At 41.3% G+C, this 12,426-nt stretch overlaps 2 protein-coding genes across 2 annotated transcripts in view; one reads left to right on the top strand and one right to left on the bottom strand.

Annotated features, from left to right (window-relative positions):
* Positions 1 to 882, bottom strand: part of FAM13A (family with sequence similarity 13 member A) — a 363,045-nt gene extending 362,163 nt beyond the window's left edge. Inside the window, exon 1 of the mRNA XM_078068955.1 lies at positions 554 to 882. The gene's annotated coding sequence lies outside the window, so the exon portion shown is untranslated. The remainder of the gene's footprint in view (positions 1 to 553) is intronic.
* Positions 883 to 1,040: 158 nt separating this feature from the next.
* On the top strand, positions 1,041 to 4,421 carry TIGD2 (tigger transposable element derived 2). The gene is made up of 2 exons (XM_036107485.2): positions 1,041 to 1,417; positions 1,589 to 4,421. Exon 2 carries the CDS (start codon positions 2,505 to 2,507, stop codon positions 4,080 to 4,082), a length of 1,578 nt encoding a protein of 525 aa, XP_035963378.1. The 5' UTR covers positions 1,041 to 1,417; positions 1,589 to 2,504; the 3' UTR covers positions 4,083 to 4,421.
* The last annotated feature ends 8,005 nt before the right edge of the window (positions 4,422 to 12,426 follow it).

The raw sequence follows: 12,426 nt of genomic DNA on the forward strand, positions 1-12,426 counted from the left end.
CTTGGTAAACAGGTGCTGCAGGATGAAGATGCAGCCACTCCCTTCCCCTGGGAAGGCTCCGAGGGCCCCACAAGGAACCAAGTCTGGGAAGGGGGAGAAAGCATGGTTCATCGCAAAGGTTATTAATGCACAGGTGCTGGCATTCGGTCCATTTAGAATGCCAAAATAGAAACGAATGGTATCTCCACTTAAAATAAATCAAGGGACTCTTTGTCAAACTGCAGTTCCCTTATTATTACCGAGAAGCAGAAGGAGTAAAGGGGCGGCAGGAAATTCATGAGGGAGCCTCCCACAGACTCACGCGTCTCCAAGGTGCAGTCGGTGTTGCACAGGGTCCGCTTCTGTAGTAACAGTGACTTAAACCCTGGAGCAGCGCAACCAGGGTGGAAATAGTCGATACCCAGTTTGACCAACCCCTGCTGCGCCTCAGGGACCCCGGGCTTGCTCAGGTAGGTGTTGCAGAGTGTAAGCCCTAGCTCCTCTCCTGGACCCGGTCCCCAAAGGGAGCCAGCCTTCCTGCACTCGGCCAGCAGTCCCGTCCGCTCGCTCCTACCTTTGCTCCTGATCTTTGCTCCGACTGGTCCAGTCCCAGCTGGCGGGCGCTGGGAGGCGCGGGTGCGGCGGCCTCTATTTGTAAACACGCTCCACGTGCGCTCGCCCAGCCTCGTTCGCATCCCGCTCGTGGCACCTGAGGATGCGCAGCTTTCTCGGGAGCCCTCAGAGAGTGCGATTTTTATTCCACCTGAGAGTGCAGGAAGCCTCGCCCGCAGAGGCGAGCCACTGAAAGAAGGGCCAAGACAGGGTGGACTTCTACCGCCCCCTGCTGGTTGGCGAAATAGTCGGCAGGCCGGAGCAGCCAGGCCACCAGCGAAACCCACGCGGCGCCTAGAGACACTGCAGCAGCGACCCCGCCCCCTCCCGCCCCCTCCCGCCCCCTCCCGCTCTCTCCCGCTCTCTCCCGCCCTCTCCCGCCCTCTCACTGGGGACTCCGCCCCCGCGCCGCGCGCACTCGCCCGCGCAGGCCCCGCCCCCTCGCCGACACAGCGTTCCTGCGGGGGCGCGCGCGTGCACCCTAATCCCCCGCCTTCCGGCTCCGGCGGCGACGCTCGCCCCTCGCTGCCGCTGCCGCTACCGCGCTACCAGTGTCAGCTTCCCTCTAGAGACTCCATTTGCTTTCAGGGCAGTCTGGCCGCCGCGCTGTCTGGCGGAGAGCGATGCCTCCGGCCCGCTGACTGGCGTCCCCTTGGCCAAGCGCTCGCTCGCTCGCTCGCTGCGGCGGTGACACCCTGGTCGCCGGCGTCCACGGAGGAATCCGGGCTCCCTCCGCGTGAGCAAAGACGTCCCGCGCTCCGGAGCTCGCCCTGCGGGGAGAGGCCCTCGCTAACACGGCTTGTCTCTGACCTCTTAATTTCAGGAGGTAGGCAATTCAGGTCCCGCTGTCACTCCAGATAATGCCTAAAAGCATTATTTGTCGGATTTTGTCATCACACTGATAGGCGTTAATTTTCTCAATACAGTTGCAGGGTAGATATGAGTAATGCCACAGACCCTGATATTGAAAAAAAATATTTTTGGTATTTTCCTTTAGGTTTCGGAGGCACCGAGTGCTTATACAGCTCCCCACAGGAACTACTTCTGTTGGCCCATCGAGGATCATCTTTCACCAGGATTATTTTAACATCTTCACTGAGCCTTCCACCTCATACCCTCTACCATGAGTTCTGATTTCTACCAATGAAGTTTTTAATGCTTTCTTTAATCATATGACACCACCTCTTGTCCACCTTTTGCCTTTCCAGTTGCCAAATACATTAGGTATAAGTTTGTGTCATGTTAAAGTACAAAGTTTTCTGCTTGTCCATTTTCACCTTATTTGCACTGCTCACTTCTGTCCAGCTTGCTTTACCTCGCTTGCCTGTGATTTTCATAACCACTCACTTGAATAATCTCTAGCAGTCCTGCCTAGAAGAGGCAGTATTCCATACAGTGCACTGCCTGACAAAGACAAAGGTCAAGGGATGAGTTTTTCCATTATTTTTTTCTTATATGTCATGTTTACAAGTCCTCTCTTAAACTATTCCCTAGCACATTTCCCAAAATAGTCCCACCTGAGTCTTAGTTCCTTTAGCACAGAATCTCACCTGTAATTATGGGAAGAATTGAATTCACAATAGGACTGTTTTAGAGTCCTTGCTGGTACGGTATTGGTTGCAATCTCCTCTAAGAGTGCGGTACAGGAAAAGACCTTAAACTAAGTGAGGAGGAAGAAAGAAGATAGGTTTAATTAAAACTAGTCCTTGTTGAAAGACCTTTGTAGGCTTTAAAACTCCAAAGTGAAGAGAGTCACATAGGCCTGGCTTGGAAATTGGCCAGCACACCACCCATCTAGGTCCAGGGGGGACAGGGAAGGGATCTTAAAAACCCATTTTCTAGGCTCATTGTATCCAAATCTAAGTTGTTAAATATCTTGTTCTAGTAATTGCTTAAAATATTAGACACTTAAAATGTTGGGGAAACGTAAGCGTGTGGTGTTGACAATTAAGGACAAGCTTGACATTATTAAGAAACTTGAGGAAGGCATCTCTTTCAAAAAGCTTTCTGTGGTGTATGGAATTGGTGAATCCACAGTTCGTGATATTAAAAAGAATAAAGAAAGGATTATAAACTATGCAAACAGTTCAGATCCTACAAGTGGGGTATCCAAACGTAAATCAATGAAGTCATCAACATATGAGGAACTGGATAGGGTTATGATAGAGTGGTTTAACCAACAGAAAACAGATGGGATTCCAGTGTCTGGAACAATTTGTGCAAAACAAGCCAAATTCTTTTTTGATGCTCTGGGGATGGAAGGTGATTTTAATGCGTCATCTGGCTGGCTAACTCGGTTTAAGCAGCGCCATGGTATTCCAAAGGCTGCTGGTAAAGGAACAAAGTTAAAAGGAGATGAAACTGCTGCCAGTGAATTTTGCGGTAACTTTCAGGAGTTCGTTGAGAGAGAGAATCTACAACCAGAGCAAATTTATGGTGCTGATCAAACTGGATTGTTCTGGAAATGTCTACCATCAAGGACATTAGCTCTTGAAACTGAGCAAAATACTTCTGGTTATAGGTCAAGCAGAGAGAGAATCATTATTATGTGTTGTGCAAATGCCACTGGTTTACACAAACTTAATCTTTGTGTTGTGGGAAAAGCAAAAAAACCCCGTGCGTTCAAAGGAGCTGACCTTTCAAACCTTCCTGTCACTTATTTCAGTCAAAAAAGTGCATGGATAGAACATTCTGTTTTCAGACAGTGGTTTGAAAAATACTTTGTGCCACAGGTGCAGAAGCATCTGAAGTCTCAGGGGCTTCTAGAAAAAGCAGTGCTTCTTTTGGATTTTCCCCCAGCACATCCAAATGAAGAATTATTGAGTTCAGATGATGGCAGAATAATTGTGAAATATTTGCCACCAAATGTCACAAGTCTAATTCAACCTATGAGTCAGGGAGTTCTAGCCACAGTAAAAAGATACTACCGAGCAGGACTTCTCCAGAAATACATGGGTGAGGGAATTGACCCAAAAATGTTTTGGAAGAACTTGACAGTGTTGGATGCAATTTATGAAGTATCAAGAGCTTGGAACATGGTAAAATCAAGTACCATAACCAAAGCCTGGAAAAAACTTTTCCCTAGCAATGAAGAGAATTCAGGCATGAACATTGATGAAGGAGCCATTTTAGCAGCTAACTTAGCAACGGTTTTACAGAATACAGAAGACTGTGAACACGTTGACATTGAAAATATTGATCAGTGGTTTGAATCTCGGAGTAATGATTCAAGCTGTCAGGTGCTAACTGACAGTGAAGGTGCTGAGGACCAGGCCAAGCCTGCAGAACAAAAGCATTCCAATAAGACTAGAAAAGCAGATCTGAATCCAGAGAAGCATATTAGCCATAAAGCCGCACTTGAATGGACCGAGAATTTATTGGATTACCTAGAACAACAAGATGACATGCTTCTGTCTGATAAACTGGTATTACGGAGGCTTCGAACGATAATAAGAAGAAAACAGAAGATCCAAAATAACAAAAATCATTAATAATACCCTTAAGTGTAAATCTTTGTGACTTTATCTGCAGTGGAACTTCATTATCATGTTTGAAGTGCTGTGGATTTCAAGGCTAAATGCATTTTATAAATGATTTTAGGATTAGACACCATTTTGGATTACTTAAATTACTGCTCTTTAATGTTGATTCTAGTAAGTGAGCATTGCCATGTAACTTGTTTGTTTACTGTTTCTAATCTGTATTATACTAGTTAGATCATAAGGTACCTGAGGCCAGGGATCTTGTGTCTGTTTTGTGCCTGAATCTCATTGTGTCTAGTAGACAACCATGCACAGTCTAGGCAATCAATAAATCTTACTTAAATTGAATTTTTATGAGTTTCACTGAACTTCAGTTTCCAAATGAAATATGTTGGGGGTAAATTTCCATTTCCGTGATGTTTACCTGCTGAAATTTTTAGAACTTAGCAAAAATTATGCTTGAAGTATTTCACTGTGGAAGCAGAGAAATAAAGGAAAGCAGTCTCAAGCTTAAATATGGCATTTTATACAAACAGTATTTGGGCAGTCAGCAATTCAGTTTGGCCATCTCTGAGTATAATGAAGGAAGAAGAAATATAAAATGTCTCCAGGGAAAGGGCTTGCACTTCACTTTTATTCCATCTGACAGTAGGGAGAGTACCTTCATAGTTTGGAAAGAATGCCATCCCTATTCCAGAAAAATAGATTTCAGTTCCCAAACTATTGTAATTAGAAGAGGTAAGAGTTAATTTTATTATCTTTTATTTGGATCCTTTTTAGTATAGATATATCAATAGTTTTTCTCTATTAAGCTGTTTGATATTTATGTAACACTTAAAAGCTTACAAAGTATGTCATTAAATTTTTATAGCTTATTTTTTTGTGAGGTTACTGAGCATAAGCATACATATAATTTGTGGAACCATCCATCTCATGAATGGTGGACTGACTAAATTAAACAGAACATGAGAAAGGCACTATGGGCAAGTTATTTAACCCATATGTAAAATAGGAGTACGTGCCTTAGAGAGTTTTTGTGAGGAGCAAATGATTTTAATATATGGATTTTAAGTAATATGGGCTTAGAACAGGACCTGGCTCAGAATAAGGACTTATTCTGACTTATTCATTGAGTGTTAGGTCCTGTTACAGAGTTGCTGAAACTATGAGTTTCAGAAGTTATGCTGAACAGATCCGGTGTGTGACTCAACTGTGATGTTGCTGCATTGGGAAAACCCTTTAAAGGGAAGTGAGATAAAAGACAAGTAACTAGCTTCAGTTGAAATACAATAATAATTTATTTCAGTGAAAACTGAAAGGTTAATCCAATTTAGAAGTCATTTCCTGACCATCTACTGCTAGGCACAGTGAGGTATGCAGGCGCATTTGAGACATCTTAGGTTGAATTACAAACGAAATGGGAATGGAATTGTAATTTCTTTGCTCCCTGGCCTGCTAATAAAATAAACAGATGTTGGCGTTGTTCATAGAAGAGAATCTATGTTACTAGTATTGGCATAATTCACTGAAGTAATAAAATACCTTTAAAGTAGATAAGATAGTAAGCAGGACATTTGAAATATTTTATCAAATTATGGTAACATAGGATCAGTGGAAAAATTCAGAGCAAAAGAAACGTGAAGGAAAACCCTGGTTATAGTAATTAAGCCCAGCCATATATATGGAGTTTTGTTGTGATTGATTTGAGATTTTAGAGCCCCTGACCATTCTTCATGAAGCTGTCATTAGAGCACAGGGTTCTGCCTTTTTGAGCTGAGGCTTTGGTTCAAGAAAAGCTGTTTCAGAAAACCACTAAAAATCCACTTTCTTTGGGAAAATTCATGTATTAACACACCTTCCTCATTTTACACAATTTCAATTATTGGATAGGCCTGAGGAAAAGAAGACTGTACACGGATGAGTCCTGAGGCTATTTTGCTTCTTGGAAACTAAGGGATTCTGAAACCTGGTAATGGTAAAGACATATTTGAATGTTGCTTTGCATTTTTCACAGAGCATTTTGCTAACAAGAACTTCTCAAATTCCCTTCAATTATGACATTAAAATGGTTTAATCCTGTGTTTTATCATAGATGCTAATATAAACTGTGCATTCTAATTCCATAATCAATTGTAATACAAAAATCCTTTCCCTCTTCCAGGTTATGTATTAATGGTATCTTCTGGGAAGATATATTGTGTTATCTTGGTAAACCACCTGCTCCTTAATGTATCATAGTTTGAGAAGCACAGAACTAATGTGCTCTCATTTGACTTTGTGTACTTTAAATAGTCACAAATTCTGACTTGGTTACCATTTATACAAGTTCGTATTTTTTAGAGGATTTGAAAGACTAAAAATTCAGACCAAATGGAAAGTGTCAATTAAGAGTATACTTTTAAAAAAAAGTGCAGTGGGAATATTTACTGTTTCATAATTCAATCTCAGTAATACAGGGGTTGATTGGAAAACTTTGGGTGCTCTCAATATAGAAGAGTTGGCAAGGCCCAGATCAATAGCCACAGTCAATTTAAGCAGAATTATACTCTTATTGGCACTCTTATTCTGATACTCTTTTTGTTTGCACTCTAGCTTCAGGCTGAGCTGTACAGTCACTTCATTATGAATTTTCCGGATTTAGGGAGGATCATAGTGGACTAAATGGCACAGTTGATGCGAAGCAGTACACCGCTACTTAAGTCACAGGCTTGAAACACTATCCCTCCAGTGATATGGCTAGAGCCACATAAATCAAAGCCAGGACCTGCCCTCCCAAAATGGAGGTCTTCAGGAAGGCTATGTCCACTTCTTACCTGGATATTTGTGCAAAGTTGACCTTTTCCTATTTAAATATATATTTTACCTACATCCTAAGCAATGATCTCTGCAAAGTCACAAGTCTTGTGTGCCAATTGTGGTCTTTTTCTCGTTCAAATTAAGGTAAATATAAAACAATCATTTTTAACCACTTGACCATCTGAAACCTAAAATCATCTTGCATACCTCATTGGCACACTGAGAAACACTGGCTGAACAGGGTTTTGAAGGCGAACAAACTGGAATGTAAACACCAGCTTCTTCACTTTCTCCCTAGATAACCTTGGCAGCTTTCTGAACCTCTCTGAACCTGTTTCTTCAAATGCAAAAGGTAGGTTATATAGACACACTCCAAGCTTTTACAAACACCAACTATTAGGCAACCCTGTGGCTGTTGACTGTGAACCCTGGTCTCCAGGGTTGGCCCAGAGAATGAGTCACAGCTCTTCTTTCACAGTGACTGTCCAGACCTCTAGGGGGCCTGGGCACCCCTCATCACTGGGAATGCTGGCTGGGGTGTCTGCATGACTTAGATGGCAGTGCTGAGCCCCCCAGGCTCGTAGGACTACAGTGTGTGCTGTCCATCACAGGAGCCCATTAGTAAAAACCAAAAAACACAGGTGGGGCCTGCTCCAGCTGCAGTCTCAGATAACAGGGCTCAAAGAGAAATGGGTTCTTCCAAGCAGCTGAAGGCATACTTGCGAGATGATAAGCTTGTAAGCTAAAAGAAGAAATGCAAACTGCCTGTGCAAATTCAGTGGGGGAAGTGAGGGTAGATTTGGACCAGTCACGAAGCAGCGTGAGCAGTACTAGCAGCAGCACCAACAGCACTGTCTCCCTCCAACTGATGAGTCCAGGGGTCCCTGGGTCTGGTTTGCCGTGCAACGTCCCATTTTACACTAGCTCCCCACAGGGTAAGTGTTATAGTGCCCTCTTTACTCTCAAGTGTCCCAATGTAAAAGAGAAATTAGATGGTTTCCCCACCAATGACCAGAGAAAGGAGTTGATCTGCCCAGAGTCACAGTGACCAGGAAGGGAGTAGAAGTTACTCCTCTCAGCTCCAGACAATGTGGCCTGGTGGCCAAGGATATGGGCTCCCTCTAGACAATGAGCCTCCAAGAGCTGGATTGTAATCTCTGTTCTACTTCGTCCTGGATTCCAGCACAGCGCCTGCCTCCTTGACACAGGTGGGAAATCTCTTATTGAAGTTCTGTCTCTCCTGGAGGACAAAGAGTGTCCCCAGTTCATGGGCTGAGTGTCTGCTCTGTGCCAGGCACAATGCTGAGTGTTATACAAATCAACATATATTTCGTGATCCTCAACACCAATCCTGTGAAGTGTAATACTTCACCTGTTTCACAGGGAGCCTCCAAAGGGAGGTCGCAGGGACCCAACCAAACATTCCGGTCTGAGGCAAGGTCAGAAATCTCAGCCCTTGAGGCTGTGGTCCTCTGTTCCCTCTTGGGCTGCAGGAATCTATGAGGTACTCAGCCAAAGCCTTTCTTAAAACCACTTTAGCATCCAGAAGTGTGTTGGGTATGTGTAATTCCAGAGAAAGCTTCCACCAGTATTATTCCTCAGGTGGTTGAGTATCATTGTAAATCCATCAGGCTCAGAAAATCCTTGAATGAAGCTCCACACAACTGACGGTGCGGTCATCATGAGGGCATCTTTTTAATTCCCTTCGGATCAAAAGATCAGGCCTGGGGATGGAGGGTGGATCCTGCCATGTCTCTGCATGTCGACACTGTGGCCACCATCCTTTCTGCATAGAAATCACTCAGGGGGTGCTGGAGCCCATCAATATTGGCAGCTCCTCACTGTTTCTCCTTGTTCCCGTCACGCCAAGCCCACCTAGCTTTCACGCTCATGTCAAGAACGTACTTGTTTAGTATAATTTGGAAAGCCAGAAACAAAAGGTATTATAAATGCTTAATAAAGTGTGTAAGAAATACTGTTTTCCACATTTGTACTCAACGTAAAAATGGATATGAACATATTTAGTGTAGTTCCTTTGTGGAACTTTAGGTGTGATATGTGAATATCCCTACACCTTTGGACATAGACCAGAATAAAAATCTCATGGAGATTTTTATTTTCATAGTGACACTGTAATGAGATTATCAGCTATTACCACTATAGCTAATTAAATCACTAAAGGATATATTAGAGTTACTGCACATATATTAAAGAAATCCATGAGATTTTGGAACACTTAACTTTTTTTTAAGTTAGAAGAGAAAAACTGACTGTAAAGTAGCCTCATTAACCTATGAAGTGACCTCTACAAAAGTGCTTTTATTCTCATGGGGAATCTTAACAGCTGAACTCTTAACCAAATCACATCTAATTTCTTCTAAGACTAACAAAAATGATACCTAATTCTTTCTTCCATTTCAGAATATGTTGATCTTCTGGAGCTTATTTACAAAGAAAATGCAATTACCTATGAGCCTAAAAAAAGACAAAATAAACTTAAGGCAAATAGTTTTTCTCATTTACCAAAGCAATTTTTTTGTCATAAAGTTTTATTTTTTTATTTATTTATTTTTTAAAGATTATTTATTTGAGAGAACGAGCAGAAGAGGGAGAGAGAATCTTTTATTTTTTTTATTTTTTTTTTAAAGATTTTATTTATTTATTTGAGAGAGAATAAGAGAGAGAGAGTACATGAGAGGGGGGAGGGTCAGAGGGAGAAGCAGACTCCCTGCTGAGCAGGGAGCCCGACGCGGGACTTGATCCTGGGACTCCAGGATCATGACCTGAGCCAAAGGCAGTCGCTTAACCAACTGAGCCACCCAGGCGCCCCTGTCATAAAGTTTTAAAGATACCTTTTTCTTAATGAGAAATGTCTGACGTTATGCACATAAACTTAGTGTGTTAATTTAAGATGATAGCCTAGATGGTTTATTTAGTTCCTTTTTGGCTTTAAAAAATCTGCTTCAAAGTTTAATTCAATAGGAACTTCGATAATCTATGTGATTTAATACGAACTAATATACTTTAAGCTATTTCAAAATAATCACAACACAAAGCTGACTCACAAAGATGGTTGTATTTTTTAAATAATTGTAATTGTGGGACAAGGAGTAGGGTAGTATTTCCATTTTCTGTTAATCTGCTTTTTGGGGCCATTTGCAGATTGACTTTAACATTTGGGGGAGTTTGTGTCTCCTCAGTGGATTAATAAGCTATTTCACCTATAGCACATAAAATATCTAATTCTTTTCTGTAAAAACTAGAGAATGCAAGGGTTTTTCCTGCACTGTACAAATCTTCAGTACTATAAATAGGCTCATATCAGTTAAATAGGCACATATATAATAAATTCATATCTACCATGAGAAAAACTATATTTCATTGATTCTAAGATACACATTTTATTGTTTATGAAATTGGGATACTTCTTTTTTTTAAAGGTTTATTTATTTATTTGGGGGGAGGGGCAGAGGGAGAGAGAGGCTTAAGTAGACTTGGCACCCAGCATGGAGCCCGATGCAGGGTTCCATCTCACAACCCCGAGATCACAGCCTGAGCTGAAACTAAGAGTTGGAAGCTTAACCCCCTCTGCTACCCAGGTGCCTCCAAATTGGGATACTTCTTACAATCAATAGCATCTTATAATTATAGTTGACAGCATTTTTTTTCTTTTTTAATGATATATAAAATATTGTTTAGATTCCATGAAATATGATTAAAAACTTTTTGTGTTAATTTTGCCTTCCTTTTGAAAATAAAATAATGGTGTACATACAAATTTTCCAGTTAGTAAATTTATATTTATAAAAACATAATTATAGGGTGCCTGGGTGGCTCAGTTGGTTAAGCGTCTGCCTTCGGCTCAGTTCATGATCCCAGGGTCCTGGGATTGAGTCCCACATCAGGCTCCTTGCTGAGCAAGAAGCCTGCTTCTCCCTCTGCCTGCCTGTCCCCCCACTTGTGCTCTCTCTGTCTCTCTGACAAATAAATAAAATCTTTAAAAAAATACAAATAAAAAATAAAAATAAAAGCATAATTATATATTACATGTGAATATGCAAAAGTTAGATATTAAAAAGATAATCTAGCTTCAGAAGTCTTATTTCATAATACTATCAATTGCTCACACACACTTATGTTTCACTGATTTAGGGAATTACAGAATGTTTTTAAAAGGCATGTGGCTTTGTTTTATTTAAATATGTAGGATAAATTGTAGAACTATCAAAGTGTAGCTAAGTAGTGGTTTTATTGGCCCTACTAATGATATATTCTAATGATTCATATGTGACTTAATCTTGATAAGAGGTTTCCAGATTGTTGAAGAATAGCATGTTTTTCTTGTTTATTTGGTCTATCCATATAACATACATAATAGGTTTTTAAAAAATAATTTATTCAGATTTCCTTAGTTTTTTTTTTTTTTTAAGTGAGCTCTACACCCAATGTGGGGCTTGAACTCATGACCGTGAGATCAACAGTCACATTCTCTACAGACTGAGCCAGCCAGGCACCCCAAGATTTCCTTAGTTTTAACCTAATGTCCTTTTTCTGTTGCAGGATCCTATCCAGGAAACCACATTACTTTTGGTTTTAATATCTCCTTAAGCTCTTCTTGGTTGTAACAGTTGCTTAAAATTTACTTGTTTTTGATGACCTTGACAGTTTTGAGGAGTACTGGTTAGTTATTTTGTAGGATGTCCCTGTATAATAATTCTTGTTGTTGTTCTTTGTGCATTCCTTGCCTACTCTAACACAAAGCGGATTATGAAAGTGCCATGATTAAAGATACATTATAAGAAATAAAAGTATGAGGGGTGCCTGGGTGGCTCAGTCGGTTAAGTGTCTGCCTTCAGCTCAGGTCATGGTCTCAGGGTCCTGGGATCGAACCCCACGTCAGGTTCCCTGCTCAATGGGGACTCTGCTTCTCTCTCTGCCTTTCCCCCCTACTCATGCTCTCTCTCTCTCAAATAAAAATCTTGAAAAAAAAAAAAGAAAGAAATAAAAGTATAAGAGAGAGAGGTAAACTTTGTTGAGGATCTGGGAAGGCCTCTCATTACAAGTAGAATATAAACTTGCCCTTGAAGAAATTAGTTGTCTTTATGGTGGGATAGGGAGAATGAATATGAGCAATGCAGGTCATATTCTAGTAACAAACTGATATGATTTCAACTTGTTTATCAAAGGTGTAATTAGAACTAACAGTGTAAAGTTTGGTAGCTGGCTGAGGATTTTTTTTTCCCTCCTGACACCGACTGGGTGTTTTATTATTCTGATATTAACTATCCAGAGGTAAACTCTACAGGTTTAAAGTCTCCATTCCACAAGACTGTCCTCACTTTTGATGCTAGTTGTAGGTATTAGGTCCCTACTAAGGTTACCCACTTCTGTCTGGCTTGGTTACAAAGCTGGGGTTTTCCACACCCATACCATTACTATTATAGTTTATTATAAAAGATATAGATGCACAGCCAGATGTAGGGATACATAGGGTGAGGTCCACCAGAGTCCTGAGCACAGGAGCCTCTTTCCCTGTGGAGTTTTATATGCCAGACTC

This window comes from Halichoerus grypus, chromosome 3 (assembly GCF_964656455.1).
Source record: "Halichoerus grypus chromosome 3, mHalGry1.hap1.1, whole genome shotgun sequence".
In the NCBI taxonomy this organism is placed as follows: domain Eukaryota; kingdom Metazoa; phylum Chordata; class Mammalia; order Carnivora; family Phocidae; genus Halichoerus; species Halichoerus grypus.

Bases quoted from the DNA above. Each gene is read 5' to 3' on its own strand.
- TIGD2 (XM_036107485.2), top strand. From the start codon at position 2,505: ATGTTGGGGAAACGTAAGCGTGTGGTGTTGACAATTAAGGACAAGCTT.